Source organism: Solea solea, chromosome 21, assembly GCF_958295425.1.
Source record: "Solea solea chromosome 21, fSolSol10.1, whole genome shotgun sequence".
Classification (NCBI taxonomy): domain Eukaryota; kingdom Metazoa; phylum Chordata; class Actinopteri; order Pleuronectiformes; family Soleidae; genus Solea; species Solea solea.
This window is the reverse complement of record NC_081154.1, coordinates 16,731,871-16,756,608: the sequence shown is the minus strand read 5'-3', so window position 1 is coordinate 16,756,608 and position 24,738 is coordinate 16,731,871. Positions and strand designations below refer to the sequence as shown.

The 24,738-nt window shown below is 41.5% G+C and overlaps 1 protein-coding gene across 1 annotated transcript; it reads left to right on the top strand.

Annotated features, from left to right (window-relative positions):
* The first annotated feature begins 249 nt into the window (after nt 1-249).
* Nucleotides 250-22,831, top strand: LOC131449062 (G protein-activated inward rectifier potassium channel 1-like). The gene is made up of 3 exons (XM_058622018.1): nt 250-1,367; nt 17,252-17,468; nt 18,260-22,831. The coding sequence occupies exons 1-3, from the start codon at nt 699-701 to the stop codon at nt 18,922-18,924; spliced, it is 1,551 nt and encodes a 516-aa protein (XP_058478001.1). The 5' UTR covers nt 250-698; the 3' UTR covers nt 18,925-22,831.
* Nucleotides 22,832-24,738: the final 1,907 nt, after the last annotated feature.

Here is a 24,738-nt window from a genome sequence, read left to right as displayed (position 1 = left end):
GTATTTCATAATGATGACTTATATCTCATAGTTATGACTTAATATCTTAGCATCTAATAAATATGACTTAGTATCTCATAGTTATGACTTAGTATTTCATAATTATGACTTATATCTCATAGTTGTGACTTAATATCTTAGCATCTAATAAATATGACTTAGTATCTCATATTTATGACTTAGTATCTTAGCATCTAATAAATATGACATGGTATCTCATAATGATGACTTGGGTGTGCCTTCTTTTTTGCAAAGCGTCAGAAATGGGCTTCCATACCTCCACCCTCTGTGACAGAGAGACATTTGCAGCTCCTCCACACGCTCATTTGGAGTCACTCCCACCAGAACGCGCACTAAAGCCCTGCCATTCACGCGCAGCCACTGAGGAGCAACATCTCCTGCAGCAGCGGATCCACAGCAAGGACTTTTGTTTCACATGTGATTGCAAAAGTGTTTTTTGCCTCCTCTGCATGCATGGATTAAACCTGAAGAAAAAGTTGGCATCTGCTTCTTGGAGTCAGAATAAGGCATTGCGCATGAATCTCTGCTCACTTACTGCGTTTAATTCACACGAGAGAAGCGCGTCTCCATCTCACAGGATGCGAGTGGCGCGTTGAGTGCTGCTGCTGCTGCGCGGTCTTTGGAACCAAAGTTGCGCAAAGAGCCGCCGGCGTTCTGCGCAATAATCCATCGCTACAATGTCAGCCATACGGAGGAAATTTGGGGAGGATTACCAGGTGGTGAACACCAACCGGGGCATGAGTTTCTCTGCCCCGGTGAAGAGGAAGAGGCAGCGGTTCGTGGAGAAGAACGGCCGCTGTAACGTCCAGCACGGGAACCTCGGAGGAGAGACGAGCCGCTACATCTCGGACCTCTTCACCACGCTCGTGGATCTCAAGTGGCGCTGGAACCTGCTCATCTTCATCCTCACCTACACGGTCGCGTGGCTCGTTATGGCTTCAATGTGGTGGGTGATCGCGTACATCCGCGGCGACCTGAGCCCCGCCGGCCACGACTCCTCGTATACGCCGTGCGTCGCCAACGTGTACAACTTTCCCTCCGCGTTTCTGTTCTTCATCGAGACGGAGGCGACCATCGGTTACGGCTACCGCTACATCACGGAGAAGTGCCCCGAGGGCATCATCCTCTTCCTCTTCCAGTCGCTGCTAGGATCCATCGTGGACGCATTCCTCATTGGCTGCATGTTCATCAAGATGTCGCAGCCGAAGAAGCGCGCGGAGACGCTCATGTTCAGCCAGGACGCGGTGATCTCGCAGCGGGACGGGAAGTTGTGCCTCATGTTCCGCGTGGGGAACCTGCGGAACAGCCACATGGTGTCAGCGCAGATCAGGTGCAAACTCATCAAGGTAGGTTATAGATGGAGGTGGCTGCATAATACACTTTATTGCGACCAATATGTCCAGAATTCACCAATACTGATATCAGAGTTTTTTTCTTGTTGATATCTCTTGCATTTCCAAACAACGTCGAAGTCACACACTGATGCCCTAAGTCACCTGCCAAGTTTGAAGGTTGTCACGTGTTATGCTGCAGTCACATGGACGCTGTGCGGATTATTTGAGCGGGGAGTTTAAATATGCATCAATGCATTTAGCAAGAAACACTTTGGCAAAATCATTGCTTCATACAATGACACTACAATCAGTCTGCGTTGAGATTCACCAATCTATTATGCTGCAGTTACTGGCATTTTTCCGAGTGCGCTGATATGAATGGGACCAGTTAGTTGAAGTTAAAGATGAGCTTCTCCAACTGACTCCAAAAACTTGAAGTTTGATCTGCAGAGATCATTTAAATAAAGAAAATGCTTGGAATAAAGTCAGCATGGACGTTTGTCTACCTGTCGACAAAAAGAGCACAAAAATGTGTCACGGCACAACGGGAAAATATAAGCCACTTTTTAAAGATGGTCAAATATCATAACCCAAATCAACAAATTAGGGCTGCAACCATTAAGCAAATTAATTAAAATAAGCTTTCTGATTTTTCAGATTCTTAAATGTGAATATGTTCTGGAGTCTTTGCTCTATATAACAAATACATCATTAAAACTGAATCATTTTGGTTTGTGAACAAAAGACATTCAAGAACATCATCATTTCCAGGTTTGGTAAACACCAATCAACATTTTCAACATTTTCTGACATTTTTACAGAGTACTCTGTAAAAAAGAGCAAAATGTATCGACGTCTGTTGAAAACATGTTGGGAACACCTTATATCAGAATTTGAATTGATAAACAAATAATTTCCAAGATATTTTTGATTAAGTGGTAAAAGATGAAATGAGTGAGTGAGAGTGAATTTGCTGTACATGTTGACTGTTAATGACACAGAGAGTGTTGATGTACAGCTGTGTTCCTCCCCTGTCATCAAAAGACTCGTCGACTCGACTCGGACTTTATTGACCAACACAAATCAGAAGTCAACGCCCGAAGTTAACACTGAAGGCAGACAGACAGACATTCCTTACATTTATAAGTAGGTATAGTCTTTAATTATTTTAAACAACATATGGCGTGTTTCCACTGGCTCGACTCGACACAACTCGGCTCAGGAGAGCACGGTTCGTTGTGTTCCATTAGCATAGTACCTGGTACCAGGTACAATTTTTAGTACCTGCTCTGGCAAGTTTCCAAGCGTGCTGAGTAGGTACTTATGAGCTACTAACTGTAGCTCAGTTAAAAGGACAATCCAGAACATCCTGAAAGAACAATCCTAAAATCGTGGGTTCATCTCCTACAATTACCAGGGAAATGTCTAAAATCTCAATATTTAACAGAGGAGTGGGGTGTATTTAGCAACAGCACTGCTGATGGTGAGCGGTGAGCAGCATCACGAACTCTGCCACTGTATGTCAGTCCAGGTTGTGTCAGACGGAGTCTGTGCTGAAGGAAATTAATCTAACGAAAACAACTGCTTTACAAGTCCCTAGTCACTTGTTTGTATGTGTGTGTGTCGCGTGTAAAGTCATGGCAGTTTCACGCAGCTGTGCAGTGATGACTCCGCCCACTTTGACTAGGTACCGTGCCGTGGGACCATAGTGGAAATTAGTGTAAAGGCATGTGTGCTGGTGCAGACCTAACTTGTGGTGTTTGACGTCTCTTTTTACAGCATTTTCCCTGCGTGTTTTAGTGAAGCGTGTAAGTCATATAGGGTTTATGAATCATGTTAGATTTGATGTATTTGACCTTTCTGATGATCTGATTCAGTCACTTTGGAGCAAGTCTGATAGGGAGTATCAAATCAGCTCATCCTTAGCTACAGCTGCAGGAGGTGGACGAGGAGGAGTGCACCATGGATTTGCTTTTGGTAACCACCAGAGGGAAAACATTCTATGTACATGCACATTATTATTTTATTATATTATGAGTTCAAATGATTCATTGATTATAATTTACTCACGACCAAATTAACAGTTCTTAAATGTTCTTGTTTCTTTTCTCCGAGTAACAAATAACCCCTCGAAAACATTCAAACTGAATAATTTTGGTATGTACATGAAACAAGACTTTTTTGAATACACACCAAACAGGTTAATATTATTAAACCAGTGCAAGGCTCGATGCCATTGTCAAGGCTGCCTCTTACTGACAGTCACTTCATTTGTTCTAAAATTGCTCATTATGTTTCATGGGTGCACGCATTGAGTTTCTCTCTTAATTAGCTGTGAGGTTATGGCTTCATCACAAGGCCGCGGCGTAAAATGAAGTTTAATGAGTGACCATTTTATTCATTTACCCCCTGCAGCTGCAGCCGTTAGTTTCTTTCGTCCCTACTACCTCTTCATCTGAGGGTCATCACAAACTCCCACCCCCATCCTCAGTCAGCAGAATAACTGTCAATGGGCTGTATATTTACCTTCAGTTTCTGCTTCAACTGTCTGCACATGAGAGTAATGTCCCCCAAGGGAGCAGTAAGCTAGGAAAGGACATATAGATCTAATGAACCAATTCCTTTACGGAGTGGGCCACAATGAGGTAAAGACTACAGATGGTTCAATACCACTTTCACCACGACTACTGATACTGGTATCAAACAATACCAATTATTTTTTAAAAAAATTTAAAACTACCAACTATACCTTTGTTTGTTTTTTTTCTGCTAACCAAGCCAGTGATTTTAGGATCATCGGTTTTATGCCACAATAACTCATTTCATTTTTTAATTCACAGTGAAAGACACTTTGAAATTTCCGTTTGGTCGTCCCTTATTAGAGAGTGTGAAAATGAAAGCTGCAACTGGCACAGACCTGGTTCATTTTTCCTCTTCTTCCTTCCAAAAGGCACTTATTTTTGGGGACTTGAACATTTTGAAAACGAGATTTAGAAAGCTCAACTTTGTCCTGCTATTTATACTACATGAAATATGTAACTTTTCCCCCCCCCAGCTTTGTTAAACACTTTCACTTTAATTTCACCCTTATTCACTTTTCAGTTACAAATAAAAATAAAAACAACAATGCTATTTTTTCATGCATGAGTGTAAGTGAGTGGTCAAGCAAGAGAGAGGGAGCAGTGCAGTTGTGTGTGTGTGTGTGTGTGTGTGTGTGAACATAACGGCGTGCATTATTGGTCCTCCAGGGCGTGTTTTCTGCTAAGGTGGAGGAGTAAATTGCTTGTGTTGCCGCCTACAGCAACAATCTTATTTGCAGTGAATCATTGTTTGGTCCCCGTCAGACTTTTTAAACCCAAAAACACCTTAAAAACGTCAGACTCCGGCTCCTCTTTGGTACAAATTAGCTTGTGTTGTCCTGTTTTTGCCGCTTAAGTTTTGGAATCATCAAGGTCCAGCCTGTCATTTCTCGTTTGCATTTGTGTGGTGCAGCAGTGAAAAGAGTCCCCTCTTGAACAGTGTGTTGCTGCAGCAAGCTCCATTTGTTTCGTAGTATATGAAAAAATTCATATTGTAAAAAATAATAAACATTGCTTTGAGCTGCGATATCACCCAGCATTACGAAGAAGCCAAAGCTGACTGTAAGCCACGGATATAATATCTTTTTTTTTCCATCTACAGTGGATAATAGTTCCATCTGACAATTTCATATTGTGTTTCAGCTGTTTGTAACTTCTACTGCTTTCATTCCATGATGTCAGAAAAAAAAATAGGAGCAGCTGGACATTCACACACAATATTGCAATATCACAGACACAATATTACCTCTTTTAATTGCACATGGGGGTTTAATTTGGCTCTGGGCTTTACACAATACTATGATGCCTCTAATCAGTTCTGATTCATAGCAATGCAACACTGCAACAACTGCTGCAGAAGCATGTGGTTACACTACATTTACTCTGTCTTACCTTTCCCAGCGAGGGAATCTAGATTTAGGTGATGATCCCAAACTGGGATTTCTGCCAGTAAATGATGATCATTTAAATGATTTAAATTTCCTTTTAAGCCACATTTACTCGTGTGCTGGTGGAAGGTCAGATGTCCAGGACGTTCCTAATTGGCTGCTGAAGAGCAACGCGCTCGATGCCATCCATCATGCTTAGAGGACAAACAGTGTACGACCGAAATTAACTTTCCAAACATCACTTTTCATCCGATTTCATATTGGGATTTTTGGATTATTGCCTTGTTTTGCCTTTTCTCTTCAAAGCTCCCTCTACAGTTTGGGAGTACATATTTTAAAGCCGCCGCCATCCATCCTTCGTCTACCACTTAATCCTCACTGTTGTAAAAACTGACTGCTGACGCTCCGCCCTCCATTCCCCTCCCCTGCATCTGTAGGAGAGGGGTCCGATGCAAGCTGTAAATGATGATTTTTTTTTTTCCAGTCAGAAAACTCAAGCATATTTTTAAGATATCACAGAATTCATCTGGTGTATATTTTAGTCAATAAGCCATTTGGTAAGTGGCTACAATGGAGTATTAGAAAAAACAAATTCACAGACTTTGAGAATAAAGTCTTAATTCACAAGATTAAAGTCGTAAATTTATGAGAATAAAGTTGGAATATTCTAACCTGTTACATTACATTACATTACATTACATGTCATTTAGCAGACGCTTTTATCCAAAGCGAATTACAATAAGTGCATTTAAACATTTGGGTACAAATAAGAGCTAGAAGTAAGTAAGAGCTTCAAGTAAACCAAACTATGAAGTGCTAGTCGTAAGTGCGATGTATAGTTTTTTTTTTTTTTTTTTTTTTTTGTCGTCATCGTCTTAGTCGAGGTAGAGTCGGAAGAAATGTGTTTTTAGTCGGCGGCGGAAGATGTGGAGGCTTTCCGCTGTCCGGATGTCGATGGGGAGCTTGTTCCACCATTTTGGAGCGAGGACAGTGAACAGTCTCGAGTTCTGTGAATGCCTCTGCGATCCTCTCAGTGAGGGGGCAGCGAGCCGGTTTGCCGATGCAGATCGAAGTGGGCGGGCTGGGGTGTAGGTTTTGATCATGTCCTGGATGTAGGCTGGACCGGATCCGTTTGTAGCATGGAACGCAAGCACTAGAGTCTTGAAGCGGATGCGAGCAGCTACAGGTAGCCAGTGAAGGGAGCGGAGGAGAGGTGTAGTGTGGGAGAATTTAGGTAAGTTGAACACCAGTCGAGCTGCTGCATTTTGGATGAGTTGCAGAGGTCGTATGGCACACGCAGGGAGACCAGCCAGGAGGGAGTTGCAGTAATCCAAGCGTGAGATGACAAGAGCCTGGACCAGAACTTGTGCCGCCTTCTGGGTTAGAAGAGGCCGTATCCTTCTGATGTTGTGCAACATGTATCTGCAAGATCGAGCTGTTGCAGCAATGTTGGCAGTGAGGGAGAGATGGTCATCAAGTGTCACACCCAGGTTCCTTGCGGTATGAGACGGAGTTACCACAGAGTTGTCGAGGGTGATGGTTAGTTCTGTGGTGGGAGAGCCCTTTTCTGGGAGAAAAAGAAACTCAGTCTTGTTGAGATTGAGTTTCAGGTGATGGTCAGACATCCACTGAGAGATGTCGGTCAGACAAGCGGAGATCCGTTCTGCTACATGTGTGTCGGAGCTGGGAAAAGAGAGAATGAGTTGGGTGTCGTTGGCGTAGCTGTGATAGGAAAAACCATGAGAGAGAATAACAGAACCAAGAGAGTTGGTGTATAGAGAGAAGAGGAGAGGGCCCAAGACAGAACCCTGAGGGACCCCAGTAGCTAGAGGACAGGGTTCCGACACAGATCCTCTCCAGGTTACTCTGTATGTTCGGTTTTGAAGATAGGACGAGAGTAGGGTAAGTGCAGATCCTGAGACACCTAGTTCTTGAAGGGAGGAAATAAGGATCTGGTGGTTAACTGTGTCAAACGCTGCAGAAAGGTCCAAGAGGATGAGCACAGAGGAGAGAGAGGCAGCCCTGGCAGTGTGGAGTTGCTCAGTGACAGCAAGAAGTGCAGTTTCGGTCGAGTGACCTGCTTTAAAACCAGACTGAAGAGGATCAAGAAGACAATCCTTGCCTTAGAAGACAAGACAAGACAACCCCTCTGAACGGCACGCTGATGCATCCACCGATAACCCTGTAGTCGACCAGTTCCAGCTCTTTCCCCCTCCACAAAAGCAGCCATTTCCTTCAAGTCTGCCTGGTTCTTTCTGCGGAAAAGATGCATTTTCTTTTTAAAGTCCTGATACGTATGACAATGTGATGCTGATGTGCCAAAAGATGAAGTATCTCCTTGTTTGTGAAACATATTCTAAAGTACAATTCCATGAAATGCTCCACAGCCCCCAACTTTCCTCTTCTAAAACACCAGGTTCGAATATTACCACTTTATGCTCATAAATTTACGACTTTATTCTTGTAAATTTACGACTTTGTTCTTGTAAATTTACAATTTTTTTCTCGTAAATTTACTACTTCATTCTCGAAGTCTGTGAATTTTATTTTTTGACGCGACTGGAAGGCTGGGATGTCAACCACAAAGAACAGCAAACATGTTGAGAACTAAATGACTCAACAATTACAAAAATAGTTGGCATCCAATTTAGCACTTATTAGCACAATTTAGCACACACACAAAAAAAATATTAAAAATGATTAATAATCCAGTGTTGCAGGACTGGACTGCACTGTTGAAAAGACTACAGCATGTCATGCTGGATATATAACAGTGGCATTGGTCAATAGAGGCCACATTGAACTGTGTCTTTAAAGAACATAAAAGTGCTGTGGTAGATTCCATAAACTGTGTCATTGACGGGTCGCGCTGTACAGTGGGACATTGTTGAGTAACGGACTCTAAATCACTCCGTACCGTACTGTACTGTACCAGCACTTAGGAAACAATAGCTTGTGTTCAGGTAACACACATCTCAAGGTCACTGTCATATAGTGTGGCCATGGAGAAATGACGCGCGCTGCAGTAAATCCTAATGACGGAGCCATGCAAACGCACTGTGGTGTGCTACCTGCTATCAATCATCAGGGATTGGGGCTGTAAATTCTTATAGGATCTGAAAACTGAGATCTAACCAAAAATGAATTTTGGTCATGTTCTTAATCAGCACAAAACCCTCATTTCCTAAAAAAAATAAACATTTCTTTAAACACCAATACAGTACTTTTTATAAAAATGCACAATGAGAGTGATGGTTTTACTCTACTGTGAAATTCTGACGCATAATCTGAATGGCACCTGTTGCCAGAATTCATTTAGATGTAGTCAAAAGAATGGGGAGTGCTGCAATTTAATGACTTAGGTCATTATTTTAATGCACTTAGACTGCGGTTGTGTCAAGGGTCACTATTTTAATGTACGGAGTGATGGAGCAGGCAATTCTCAGTATAACCTTCAATTCCTATTAATATTAATGTACCTTTCATTAATAAACCAAACGAATATAGTGTTGCTCTGACCCTTGCACAGCCGACAGAGTATGATTTTAGAAAAGAGAACCCAGCACCTCATTTCATACATAGCTTATTTCATAATCAGACCTTTAAATATCTAATTTCAACGATTGTCAGAACAATAATTGCAAACTCGAAATCTACATTTGTTTTGTTTATTTTCAGAAGGCTTTTCATAGAGATTTGCTTTAAAACCTTTAAGAGCAGGGGTGGACGGTAGATTTGTAATTATAATTATTACACATCTAATCATAATTTAGATTATGTGTAGCCTGGCAAAAGTAAACTTAATAGCACAGGACACAGACAACTTTCTGGGGTCTTTATTCTGAACAGAAGAAAAATGGTGTTCAGTTAGGAAGGAACACGGCTGATAAATAAAAAACAAATTAAAATGGCTTACAAGGGTAAGAAATCAGTTTCTTCAAAAAAATAAATCAAATACCTCAAATAAACCCAATCCTGAAGATGGTTTATTGGCTCAAAATGTAGCAGTTCAACAGCTGAACTCCTGCGCTACGACCCGCAATCACCAGGACACAAATGAGCGTACAAAAAACAACCGATATTATTCCAATTTCTACTAATAACTCAGTGCATAAGACAACTACAGTGCTCTGTAACACACACAACAAACACAATTCAAAAGTACCCGCAATGTCCACCTGAAAACACTCCTTGCGTGCATCGAGTGAAAATCTATTTTTGTTTCCGAGTTTTTCCTGATATTACCCAAAAGCCCTTGCGCCCTCAGGGGATTACCACAGTGTAAAGGTGCCCTCTAGTGGCTTAAGTACGTATCGTCTTCCCACCTGGCCACATATGTGAATGACCCCATCCTTTTGTTGCCTAAGACCCACCTGTAGTACTTTGACAAGCCACCATGGGGACACAGAATGTAAACATGGTGTCCGCCATCTTTGCTAACAGTAACGCTAACCGGCTCTTGCTCTGCTGAGAATGACAATGATCGAATGTAGTTTTCAAACTGATATGACTGCAAGGTAAATACCTGCTTTCGGTGAAAACTAGAAGCCGGCGGGTGGTGGCTGCCAGTCACGGCTAGCACCGGCCTCTTGCCACGGGTGGCGAGTTTTTGGCTTTGTATTTTTATATTTATTATATATTTACGAGGTATTTCTGTATTTACAGAACTAGCGCTGTCTGCTTCGAAGCTTGAGACAGCGAGACTCTGGCGGGGCAGCGAGCGCAGTGCATTCTGGGAGCTGTTGTTGTCGTTCATCTACATGAGCCAAAATTACATTTTTCTGCCTTTCTCGGCCAAGAAGGCACTTGCTTCAAATATTATTTCACATTTCTACTACATAGATGACCCAGTTTTAATAGACATTCATCTTTCCACAATAAAAAATATACCTTTAAATGTAAACGTTGCAAGGTGTAACCACACTTTTTCCCGTTATAAAACATAACCCATAACTCAAAAATGTTATTTTCTTTGGTCTTATGTGTACTGGTTGCCTGTGCTGACTGTGGCGTGGCTGCTCTCCTCGCTGTTTCACTGTCAGCATGTTGTTTAGGACGCTGTAAACTTTGTGTTGCTGTCTGACGTGTGAACTGTTGTTTGAGCCTTCTCGTCTGGGGAAAAGCCAAACCAGTTCCATATAATGGAGGTGGACCAACTGCTCCATTTTGTTCTCATTTTCAGCCATGAAAAGCTAGAAGAGCTAGTTGAATCAAACAGGGTGGGGAAAATAGAAATCCATGGCACTGCGTGCAGTCCACTGCGATTGGTTGATTGATGTTTCTCTAGGGCGGGCAGGAAGACAAATAGCCAATCGTGTGAAGAAAGTGGATCACTGCATCTCTGCAGACTGAGTGACAGCTGGCCGGTGCTCATTAATGTCAACAGAAGCTTGTCACAGCAGGTTGGTCAACAGCAGGAGATAATTGATAAGGGCTAGTGGTAGCAGATAGACGAGTCACATCTGCCACTGTCTCACTCTGAAGGACAAGCAGGTATGCGTGGACAAAAAGACAGTGGAGTAGTCGTTGGTGGGAGATTGGAGGGGTTCAAATGTTACGTGTGGGCTTTGTTTGATGTCCAGCTGTAATTTCAAAGGCTCCAGGTGAACACATGAGGCACATAGAGAGACACAGTAATGAACGACACAAGGACCAATGTGAAAACACACACACACACACGTGTATATTTTTAGACACAATAGAAGAAAATTCCACATCAATGGCTCCAACTTTGTGCAGAATAAATTGGTAGAATAAATATTGCACAGTAAAAATATAACTATGACTACATCTAGTTGTAAGAACACTCCATTTACCTTAAAGCAAATCAATTTATTGATGCATTATAAAGTTTATTTAGTGTATTTTGTTCACGAATGAACTACAGAACTGAAGCCAGTACTTGTTTTAATGTTGTGGCTCATTATTGTTTTGAAAAAGAAAAAGGGTGTATGCTGAAACGGTATCTTATTACGCCTACTCTTTATTCACAAGCTTAATTTCATCTGCAAACCTGAAGCTGAAGTCAAGAACAAACCGAAATTAAATCTGCAAACCGCCGTGTTGGCAGCCTAAGATGCAGCAAGAATGAACAGGGATCGATGCTGGAGTCAACCTGTCAGAGTAAACTGCAAACTTTAAAACAACCGAGATCGACCAATATATAGAGAGAGTGAATATATCTGATCCCATAGTTATATGGAGCAAAGAAACCAGAAAAGAGATTCGATTCATCGATTATCAAAATAGTTAGACGATTAATTAAGTCGTCAATTAATAATCTATTATTTGAGTAACTGTTCCAGCATCATTTTATCGCCCAGGCCAGTCTTGTGATTTTTAAACTTCACCCTTTAGTCACTGAACCTGTTCCCACGGCTCTTCCCCCCCCCTCCCCCCATTTATACATAAAACGTTTGTTTCCCTCAAGGGTCAAAAACTGTGATGAGATTCTTATTTTTATGTGTTTCCATTTAAGTTTTTAATGCACAAACCGATAATATGCACAGAAACACGTTGATGGAAACGCACCTTGTGATGGTTTTGAGCCAAAAAAAAGAGAGAGAGAGAGAGAGAGAGAGAGGTGAAGTGAATCACCAGGGGAAGGCCCTGCTTTTACTCCAACTGAATCTCAGGTGACTTGGTAAATCAAGCACTCTGTATCAGATCTTCTTGCAAAGGCCATTAATTTCCCCTTGTGGCATGGAGCGTTTAGGGACAGTGCGAGAGCAAAAACCCTCAAAGCTTTTAACGTGTTAAAACCCTTCAGTGTCAAGCTGCTCTCTCCGTATATGGCACAATAATCTTTATTTTCTTTGCCACAACACCCAAAAAGGAAAAAGAAGTAGCTCCGCTATGAAAATGGGTTTCCCGTCTCATTGACTTGCGCGAGCACTGTTGACAGATGGGAGCCTGGTCTGCTGCATCTCAGTGACAATTTACACCTTTAAAAACCTTCCAGGTGACATCAGTGATTTAACGTACGCGGCACGTGCATGACAGGCTCTTAAAAAATGACTTAGACTTAAAAAGGACCAGAGCGGAGATCAACGCTAATGTGGGAGAATCCATTGCAGCACATATACTATACTGTATATATGCCCTATACTGTACTACTACTACTACTCACAAGTATGTAATCGCCAAAATCAAGTTTCATTTGTAATGAAAAAGGACTTAAATCCTCAAATCCAAGGTAGGGTAAAAAACAAAACAAAAGACGCTCTCAAGGAGGATCAAAATCTATACTCAAAAAACTTACTTGGTGACGTGGTTCTTTGACGACAGGCTTATGAAGACATACAAAAACAAACTGACCCTAGACAAGGGAAACAGGACTCTTTATACATGAGTTAGGGCAGTGGTCACCAACGTGGTGCCCGCGGGCACCTGGTAGCCCGCGAGCAACCAACGAGGTGCCCGCGGGCTCATTTCACTTCACCTCACTTGTATGTATCCATATGATCAAATGTCCTTGATATTGTTTATAAAAACTGTGATAATCATTAGGAGTAAGCACTGGAATTAATGTGTATGCAATTGAATGCATAATATTTATCATTAAATGGTAAACTGCATAAAATGTTAATATGGTAGCCCTCCATATTATTCTCTAACCTTCAGGTAGCTCTCGGTCTCAAAAAGGTTGGTGACCCCTGAGTTAGGGGAACACAGGTGAAACCAATGAGGGGCGGAGTTAGCAATCTGAAAACAGAGGGAAAAGATAAGAGTACAAAATAGAACAGGAAGTGCACGACAAGACTGGACATGAGTGACTTTAACTAAACATAAAGACACAAAGGACCAACATGAACTAATCAGGACATGACAAAACGGCAACTGTGGCACACACGGACGAAGAAGAAGAAGCGACGGGAACACAATGCACAAAGAGAAGACGGAAAGAAGGCTGCGCTCGTATTGTAAAATGAAGCTGCACAAAACAAACAGTGATGAGGGAAGAGAAGGGACAGCCCAAAGCTAACGCACAACATTGCTGTGCATTCCTGCAGCCACTGTTTGTAACCTGAGTGCGATCTCATAGCAGTATATGAAGGCACACCAGTGACAATAAAGTGATATTTACATGGGTTTCAAAGGTCATTTAAGAACTGCAGGGAAGCATTCAAAGCAGTTTGAGTGAAGATAAACACCGTCACTGCTGTTCCAGTGCTGCTTCACTGTGAGGAGTTTTGTGTTTGTTTATTGGTCCAAATGTTTTAAAGTAAGGTTTATGTTAGACTCTGAAAGTTAGGACTTAAATTCAGTTTGTATTTATATCTGTTATATATGTATATGTATATATATATATATATACATATATATATATATATTATTTGTTTTTGCTTTGCCGAAATATGTTCAGAAATCTGCAATCAAACAATTAGTTTAAAAAAAAACTGAATCCACTTGGTTGCTCATTTTAAGAGACACGTCTTAATGTTTTTTTGTTGTAGATTTAATAATGTGCTTCAATTTAAATGAAGGTAAACCGATGGAATGATCGGTGGAATAATCAATTGGTAAAATAATCGATAGTTGCAGAAGTTAAGTTGATATTTATGTAAACGTCTCCCTTGTTTGTTACGACGCCACCTACTGTTTCATGCCCTGCGTTGCTTGATGTACGTACTCAGGACAAACATGGAGTATAATTACTAGCGTCGTTGTGGACACTGTCCACTGTCTCTCTCGCTCCACTGTCAATCTGAGATTCCGAGTAACGTTAAACAAGAGAGAGCAAGTGGCGACGTGGTGCCTGGGAAATACAAATTCCGAAAACTACAAAGACTGACTTTGACTATGATCCCAAGGATGATCACTCGTCCAGAGTGATCATCAACCAAGGAGTGGGAACCCTGAAATACACTTTTGCGATTAAATATTTGAGTCGTTTGACAGCACTAGACAAAACGGTTGTCTTTATGTTTGAGCAACATTTGAGCGCCCATCGCTGGTAACAGTGTGGTGAGTGACACTTTGCCTCAGCGACGCGAGACACAGATCTGTGCGAGAATTGTCACACTCCTCTGTCCTCAGCATCGCTGTGAATCTAAATGACAGTCTGTTTGCCATCTGTGGAAATGACTCCGCATGCATGTTTACTTGATTTGAGTCAGAGAGGAAAGTAACTTGGTGTCAGTTATAAATCTACAGGGACAAAGGATTTAGATTGACGGTGATGCGTTTGTGTGTGTATCTGCGTCATGACCTCGTTTATGAAACCCTAAAGTTTCAGAACAAACAGTTCAGCCACTGCTGAGAAAATAGGGTTTTATTGTTTTCCTGGGATCTGCGAAAGCGGATTGGCACTTCCGTATGTTGATGATGTCATCAGTATACCTCACCACTCCTCTCACCACTGTAGCGCCTCCCGGTGCGGGCACTAGTCCGGGCACATCCGGTTTGCGTACATTCAACCGCAGAAGAAGAAGAACTACTCTCGTTGTAGCTGCTGAGATGCAGAGCATCCACCGTGCCAGAGGGGGAGCTGTGTATCTGAGAGCTGGCCTACCAATTACGTCACTTCCAGGTACCTGGCCAATCACAGGACAGTGGGAAAGCTCTCGTTGGCTGGCCAATCACAACACAGTCCACGTTCTGGGGGTGTGGTTTTGGTCTGACACAGCGCGGCTGACGAGAGCATCAGTGAGGAGATATTTTGATCGGCTCGTTTGCAGCGATTAGGAGGTTTTTAACCATGAAAACAAGTTAATATATGTAAGTAGACCTCCATAACTAACATATATGTGCGATACAAGCATTCGATGTCACCTTTAAGTCTACAATATCTGGACTTACACAGTCTTCTACAACTGTAAACTGAAGTTTGTTAACTGCTCACACTCAAGCACCAAAGTCCACAGAGAAAATCAGCATTTTTAGCTTGCAGGGGACACAGGACCTGCTGATACTGATGCTGCCTCGTGTGGTCACTTTCTGTCACTTTGCTAAATCCAAATGAAGGACTTCAGTCACCAAAGTTACAAAATAACACTTTTGAAGTTACTGGTGTAGACGGCAGTGCATCAGCCCCTCCTGTGCACTGTGATGTGAAATCGATATGTTTTTCTATGGAATTTGGTGCAGACGAGAGCGGTTTACAGACTTCATTTTGCGGGCAGAAAGGCCATCTATCGGGGCAGAGGAAACGGTTTTTAAGACACTGCAGACTTCATTGCTGAAATTCAGAAAACTACCTGTTAAATTTCCTTCTTTTCCAGCCTTTTCCGCCAGTACTCAGTGGATTTTAATGGGTTTTCGCCTCCTGGGGGATAACAAACACATGTTCCTGTGTAAATCATTCTTGACGTAACAACTGGAGCAAGAGACTTGCATTTGACACGACAAGAGCGTTTTATATGAGCTCTAACTTTCCCTTTTTCCACTTCCTTGAGCCTCCCCTCCTAATTCCATCTTTTAAGTTAACAGCTACTTTACTTGATTACAGCGCTTCTCCTCTTCACTGGGCTTCTCAAGAGGGAGTACGAGTGTCCATAATCTAATGACACTTGTTATTGGGGGCAGGCCAGAGTTTTTAAGTACCTCAATGTTCTCGCAACAAGGAGATGAACACGCCTAATAATATCAATCTTAGTGATGCTAAGCCAACATTATGCAAACATCACATTTGTACATTCTGTAAAGAAAAGAACATTTTGAATGTCATGTCAGGGCTAATGCTTTCATTTCATTCTCTCGGAGGAGATTGGGTAAGTGGGGGTGGTTAACAAGTCTGCAGGCAAGCAGTAGACCATCTTAATACTATTACTATATACTATTTGTTGTTTTTCTTAGTTTCAGAGAATATTTCTTCCAAGGAACTGAAAACGATGTGAAACATCAAGTTTTTTTAAGAGAGCTTTTCATTGACAGCTGATAAGAAGCTGTTCCTCCACTGGGTGTGTATTGTTCCACTATCTATCACTATATGAAAAAAAAAAAATACTGTATGTCCAGATTTTCCTTAGTGGGTGTCAGTGTGTGTGCTTTAATACATTTCCATCATCTGACGGTGCAAACTGCAAATAATCCTAATCCTCTAATAGATAACAGAGCAAACTCTCATCCTACTGGACAGTGAAGTGGGTCTTGTCCTCTGCACACCAGCCATCCTCTGGGTCATAGAATCCCCGAATCCCCGAAGCCACATGGAAGATATCAGTATCAGTTTTATATTTGAATTTAAATAGCATTGAAATATTTGACTTCCTGAATTCCAGTCCAATCAGAGCAACCTTTGTTATCAGTCTTATTTTTCGCATTAAGATTAACCACATTTTAAATGTGATCATCTCATTTAAAAGGTATATTTTTATATTTATATTGGCGTGTGGTTGTATGAGGTAACCCTCACACAAAGAATCAGTTTGAGACACACTGCCATGGCTGCCAGGGACAACAGACCGCTTTATGAAACGCTTATCCAATAAAAAATGAATGCCAGCTTAAGTCGTTGTTATCTCTAGAGTAGGTTTGCCACTTTATCTTACCGTTAGACAGCCTCTTCCATCTGGAAACTAAAGTTTGTTTTGCTTTGTTTACCTTTTACTCCCCGCGCTATAGAAAGTCCATTGAGAAAAGCAGCAATTTTACATCCTGGCACACTGGAGTTGTTGAGCCGCTGCAGCTTCCATCACAAAGTTCTGATGTGATATGTTGTGACTTTGGTGTTTGCGATTCTTTGTTTCACAACTGCACCAAGCACAGCAGCAGTAGACCAGCAGCTCCTGTGTTCCCAAAAGCTAAAAACGTGGATTATTACGTCCATTTAAAAGAAAAGAAAAAAAAAGCATATTCTTAAGATCACAGACTTTGACTGTGCCCTAAACTCTGTGCTCCGACTCAACTGTGGTGCAGTTAAAGGAATCGTCATCACTTGTCATTAAAAACCATACATTTTACATTTGAATCTTAATTGTGTTTCCAGTCCCGTCAGACACCGGAGGGCGAGTTCCTGCCACTGGACCAGTGTGAACTGGATGTGGGTTTCGGGACGGGGGCGGACCAGCTCTTCCTGGTGTCGCCTCTAACCATCTGTCACGAGATCAACAACAAGAGCCCGTTCTTCGATCTGTCGCAGCGCTCTCTCATGAACGAGCAGTTTGAGATCGTCGTCATCCTTGAGGGCATTGTGGAAACCACTGGTTAGCAAATCCTATGCACATATACATACAATATGTATATATACATATATATATATAGATATATATATATATATACGTATACATCTATATATACTGTATATTGATGTATATACATCTATATAGATGTATATATGTATTCATCCTGACACAGCCTAAGGCATAGAGCTTTTCCTACTAATATGAAAAAAAATCATTCTTTAAATTTTAAAATAAAATTCTTTAATCTTTAAATATTTAACAGAAACTCTTATCTGTCAGTCTCCCTCTTCCCTCTTTTTTCCCCCTGAAAGGATTTCAGTGCTGCTGCTTCCTGTCTGCCAGTTTGTCCCTTTTTTTATTGAATGTAAAAGCCCAATTTCTACAGATTTGTCTGTAATATCTGTGTCTGTCTTTTGTCATTTCCTTGTCTCTATTTGAGATATTCCTTAAGACAACGGCAGAGCAATATCATATCAGTAATCTCATGACATGAGACAAGAGATCACTCTATTGTGACACGGCATCTGTCACGTCTTTTCCTGGATTTAAAGGCTGCTGGAGCGCTGATATTGAAGCATTTAGTTCATAAAGGAAAGGAAATATTGATCAATACATTGATGCCACAATGAATTATACAATAAAACTCAGTGTGTGTTCATTTTAAACCTTATTATGGTCAAATGTGTTGATATTTATCTCTGTCTTAATTGAACATTAAAAAGCCAAAATAAATAATTTAAGTTTTTAAAAAATTTAATTTTTAAGCTTATTATTTAGAAACTTTACACTCATGTCTCGTCTCTCCATCCAAGGTATGACGTGCCAGGCGAGGACGTCCTACACTGAGGACGAAGTCTTGTGGGGTCATCGCTTCCTCCCCGTCATGTCGCTGGAAGAGGGTTTCTTCCGCGTGGACTACTCCCAGTTCCACAACACCTTTGAGGTCCCTACTCCGCCTTACAGCGTCAAAGAACAGGAGGAGACGTCCTCGCTGACCTCGCCCAATCCTCTGCCCGTCGCTCCTACCCCCACCTCTCCTCTGCTGGGTAACGGTGCCCGCGGGGGCCGCAGGGAAAGGCTCCTGTCAGCAGACTACGCAGACCACGTGGAGGACCACCATGCCTCCAGGCTGCCCAGCAAACTTCAGCGCATGAGCTCAACGAAGGAGAACTTGTGGAGGGGGTCGAAGACAGGTGTGGCCTTGCCGGGAGGGAAGGCCTCCAGCACCGGAGACCTGCCGCTGAGTATTCAGAGGTTACGGTCCAGCTCCATCCCGATAGTGAGGCAAGGGTATGCAGAGGAGCATGTCCAGCTGTTGTCCTTGGATGGAAACGCAGAGGAGGTGGAGGTGGAGAAGCACAGACTCCCAGCGGCCGTCACTGCTGTGAAAACAACACTCATCCAGATCCCGCTTGTAGGGAGTCGACCCGAGGACAACCTGCCCCCGAAACTGCGCAGAATGAATGCTGATCGTTGACTTCCTCTCAGACTTAAATGAACTTTTAAAAATGAATCAGGCTTTAAGGGCATTTGTGTGTAAATAAGGATTACTGCGATCTATTGATTCATTTTTTTTGCAAACTCTCTCCAGTATTTATATTTACTTTCAGGCGCTCTACAGGTTTGTCCGTTTCCGCAAGAAAGAAGGAGGACAACGCCAATAAAGCCATCCATCCGCTCATACTGTGAGTCAGATTTGATCTGATCACCATCTGTGCCCCCCTGCTGACTTCTAACACTTCTGCCCTTGTGCTCGTTTCTTTCACTTCTGTTCATGGAGTCACATCAGAGCGTTTATTATTATTATCATTATTATCTCCGCCAATAGCTTTCAGTTAATCAGGCACCAAAGTCAAAGTCATCAATACAACTGACCTTAAGTGATGACTGGCAAAACATTTCCATCAAATCACCATTCATTAACATCAACATAGATTTTTTTTTTTTTACATTCAAACATTCAAACCCAATGCTGATTTCGCTGATCAGTTCCTGAGATTTATTACATTGTTTTCTCGGCGTTTTCTTGTTTTCTTCACTCAAATTGGAAATGTTCATATACTGAGCACTGGTGTATCATCATCCAGAGAACAGAAAAAGACACATGTCCCTCAAAATTCTGACCAGTCTGGACTGCAGTGTGAAAACTAATCAAACGTAGGTTTTTAAGTGCAGCATTGCAACATATTACTCCCTGAATGGGACAAAATCCCGGTATGAAAGCAACCTCAGTCAGGTTTGATAGTATTTTCAGACGACGGACGCAGCAGGAAGACCACACAGAAGCATAATAACGTCAACAGCAACAGAAATCACCAAAAATGACACACTGCATCTTTAAGATTAGCAACACATGTCGTCAGCGTAAAACTCAGCATTTAAAGTAGTTTTATTGTCATGTTCAGTGTTAAGTGACATTTGGGGTCACATGCACGCACACATGGAAATTGTATGTAATGAGCAAATAAACACACGCTGATATATTTGACTTTTATTCCGTTATTTATTTCAGGAACCTCATTGTATAGAAAATCAAAGTCTGTAACCTGTGACACAAAAATGGACGATGTTTCAGACTGAGCTCCCTCTCGGTGTCTCTAAGTAGACTTCCAGAGCAGCTTGTGTCCTATTCAGGAGAGCCGAGCTCCCCCTCTCTGCGCCGTAATTCAAACCATGGTCACGTTTCATCCTCAGGTTATTCAAATATTCACATTTTGGGATTGCAGCGCTCTTTGCTCAGTTCCTCTCATCAGATGAGCACAAGCATGTGACAGAGGACCTGAACAAATCTCCCCAACTCTGACACTCACAAGTGATATTGAAACGTTTTATTACCTTTATTGGATTGTGTTTTATTCGTAGGAGTTGCTGCTGGTGCTGAAGTTGCAAACATTCAACCAAAAGGGAACTGAATGCAGAGTAGTTGTAGTGGTGCAGGTAGTAGCGAGGCGCCCCCCAAGGGTCAAGAGATGCTGCCTTTAGTCTTTTTTTCATTTCGAAACCCATGGTATGAGTCAGGTTCATGTCAAAGTGCTGGCTCACAATCATTTTGACATCTGGTGTACTTCCTGTGCGTTTTGCAGGTGTATCTGGCCTGCAAACACACTTACGGTGCAAAAGAGATTCCAGTTTATGCATTTTCTCTGAGTCATATACTGATTTTCAACAAAAACCCCACCGCGGTGCCAAGAGAAGAACTGTGAAATTGAGGCTGTAAAAGCTTAAAATGATGTTGCATCATGATTAGGAAATGTATGTCAATATTACAAGATAAACAAACATTCATATACAGCACACTTCACTTAGTTAAGATGCCAAACCGTGGTCTCAGTGCTACAGGAGGTTTGAAGGTTTACATTTTTTACACCACACCTGAACCGGGAGGAGGATGGTTTTAGTTGACCCACCTCTGCTTTGGCTGTGTTAAGCCACACCCACATGAGAGAGAGTGAGGAAGCATGCTCTGGTAAAAAAGGACTGCAGTGGTGAACATGCATGACGCTGTGTCCTCATGCAGGGATATATGGGATTTTCTTATCACGTAAAATTGTTTCCCTTTACCTTTGTGAACAGTATGATATGGGGCCGTCCGTACAGGTGATCAATATAAACGCACAGGGCATTTTTCTATCCCCATTGCACTGTGCAACAAAGTTTTAACATTATGATAAGCCAAAAAAAGTTGTCTCCTACTGCTTTTTAAATGTATTGTATATGATATGAATAGCCATGATAAAAATGATAAAATGTGCATCCCATGTTTTGCTTCTCCTCCTATTTTCCACCACAACAATCCCACATTCCCTCCATCTACTATAGGAAGAGCATCTATGCTGTTTTTGGTGTGTGTGTTTTTTTTCCCCCCCAGATATTCTGAATTTACATCCAAAGTAAGCAAACATTTGTTTTTCTATTGCAATGTTGACATGTAAAAGTAGAGACCTGGGGAAACAACTCTTCTGCTGTGGACCCCAAATGGGTCATGGGAGAGTTTTTGGGGTCCTCAAACAAATTTGCAGCGTTTTCCCACCTTTTTTTTTTAAATGACATGCCTAAAATTAAGCTTTAATTGGTTTATCAAATGCTATATTATGCACAAATTTGCCCCTGTTGGGATTTATATAATGATTTAGGTCCCAACAGTTTGCTGTCTTTAAAAAGTGGGTCCCCATATAGAATGTTTGGGAAACACTGGACTAGAGTTTGATTCTAGACACTGCAGCCTTTTAGGTCACCTCCTTATGCAGTGTTACCCAGGCATGACACACCAGTACCTCCTGCCAGTTGTACATGAGATACATGAGATCTCAAAATGAAACCTTTGAGTGGTTTGTGTCCTTCATGGCCAACATTGTTCTCACTGGGTAATCTGCTTCACTGCTGTGGTGTTCCACAAGGTTCAGTCATTGGTCCTATTCTGTTCTCACCTTACATGCTTCCATTAGGTCAAATAATTAGCACATCTGGTTGTATATCATACCACCTCTCTGAAGATGATACCCTACTCTATCACTCAGTAAAAACCAGATGACCTCAGCAACCTGAACTCCCTGCACAGCTGATTTAACTGTCACTTTCTACGACTAAATTCTATCAACTGAAAAGTAGTACAGACAACATCCTCCAACATATAATGCCCCAGCATCCATATTAATAAAATGGTTCAATTAATTCAATTTAAACATTGATTATTCATGCTTTTTGCTTTCCCATGTTCAGTTAGCGTTCATCCCCAAAGCTTTTACAGCGTAAAAGTTTCCTTGGATAGCTACTGCAACGCAAGAAAAATACATTTCTTTGCTTTTTCACAGTCATGTACACTTTGTGGGCATTATGTGTGACTTTGGCCCCTTTATTTCATCTTCTTTTCTTTTCTTTTTTGCCAATATACAAAACTTAAGCTAGCTTATATACCAGCTAGTGTACAAAGTCCATGGGGTTAGCTGCTAGAAACAAGAAACCTGCTTCTGTCTACCTCTGTATGAAATCAAGAATCCAGTGTTTTTCACAATCAAAGGACAATTTTGAATTCACTATTGATATCACTGTATACTGCATACACAATGTGGCAGCCATGCAAACTGAATTAGACCAAAACTTCAGCTGCTGCACCATATTTTTTCATCCCTTGTTCTGAATATGTGTTGATTTGAATGCATATGAGTTTACTACTGTACAGTTTGAACTCTTTCTAACCTACGGTGCAGTGTTTGCACTGAGCAAATGTAATCACATAAAAATGTTGGACTACTTTTGACTTTCTTTCATCATGAACTGATTTATTAAAACGTAAAACAAATATCTTGGAATGCAGGGATGCTGACATCAGGGGACACATGTATTATTGCTAATATAAAGGCAGACTTCAAATTCATACTGCAACTGATAATAAATGCTTTGAAAAAAGTGTCCTTCACTGTGTCCTTGAATACAGATTTCTTTTTATGTTTCATACACAAAATATGCTGCATCAGCTTTTCTCTGTGTGTCTATAATGTAATGCCTAGTGGGTTATCACAATTGTGTAATTTCAATGATTAATTAACATACAAATAATCCCTTATTGCTTTGTAATAAGCCTATGAAACTGATGGATAAGCCATTTGTTGGCATTAGAGATATACATGTGGTTACAGTAATATATTGATGGGTGATGGGTCCGTGTTGGTCGGTGAGTTGTGTTACACCTGTTTGCATCAGCTTTACAGGGTAAGCCATAGCCAAGCAGAAAGAGGACTTGTGACTGAAAGGTTGTTTGTTTGAGTCCCTGCCAGATGAAAGGCTGGGGTACCCCTGGGCAAGTTACCCAATCCCTATTGCTCATTGTTAATTGGACACTCTAAATTGACCCCAGCCACAAGGGGGGGGGGCACATCCTTGTGCCGGTCCCAAGCCCAGATAAAAGGGATGGTTGTAGAGCTGTAACGATTAATTGATGAATCGATTATTAATCGATTACTAAATTAATCGACAACTATTTTGATAATCGATGAATCGGTTTGAAGCTTTATTCATGATTAAAACAAGATTTTCAATTGTTTAAGCTTCTTAAATGTGAATATTTTCTTCATTTCTTTGCTCTGGATAACAAAGAAATCATTAAAAGTCAATTTGTGTCGACGATTTGTGTCAGTGGCGCTGAAGCTACACTGTTTAAGTCATAGAAGAGACAGAATTCTCCTTGCTCTGATTATTAATGAACTCTGATAAAAGACAAGCGCTGCATGGGCTTATATGCTGTGTTTCCCCTAGCTCGGGTGAACACTTCAGAATCTCCAAAGGAATGGAACCAATAACATGTTTAATGCAATGATGGCAGAGAAGCATCTTTCAATTTGACTGGTGCTTCCATTTCAAGTGACTTGCTCCACAGAGTCACCACAGGTTGTTAGACGCCATTACTAGATATCCATTGCTCCTAGAAAACTACAACAAGCACGTTTGTCAACACGTTTTCCGTCGCTCTGCATACATCTGATTGGTTGTCGGTCTTTTGAATCGCGTACAGTGGCATTTTCATCTATGTCCGTTGGCCACGCCTCTATGAAGTGGGAGTCGACTACACCCTTACATGACTTGTACGCTGAAGTTTGCCGTTAGCCGGGCAAATTGAAATTGGACCATCTTAATAAACACCTTGGCTTGTGGTTGGACGAGAAGCTGCACTTTGAATGAAGTTCCTCACGTACTCCGCTCTTGTGAAATCACAGCCTTCACCGTTCTCTCCCCTGGAATAATGACTTTATTGTTGTATCCGCAGAGATGGATCTACTGTAAATTGCACATCTGAGAATGTCCACAGCTACCGTCACACGACAATGAGCAGCAGAAAAACAGAAATTTGATTACGTAACTCTCCGTCTTGCTTTAGATAAAATTAACTGATACAAATGGCGGGCGGGGGGGACAAATAGATCTCAGACCATTCTTCATGCAGACATAATGCTGCTTAATGATGGATTCACTCGCAAAGGGAAATCAGTTTTGCTTCTCCCCATCATCTGTCATCAAATTGTTCTTTGGAAATGGATTAGACTAATTTTCACTTCGGCTGCACTTCCTTGGTAGAATGAAGGTCGTTACATCTTCGGAAATTATAATACAACAGCGCCGATTCTGTAAGGTGAGCAAGGCTAATTTTTTAATTAAATGGGCAAGATCCGAGCAAACCAAAATAAATAATACAATAAATGAATTTTTTACATTTTTATGAAAGATTGAGGAAGAGCTCAACAAACAGTGTCCTTAATCTTTTTTTCACCCCAAGAATAAGAAACTCTTCCAGGCCAAC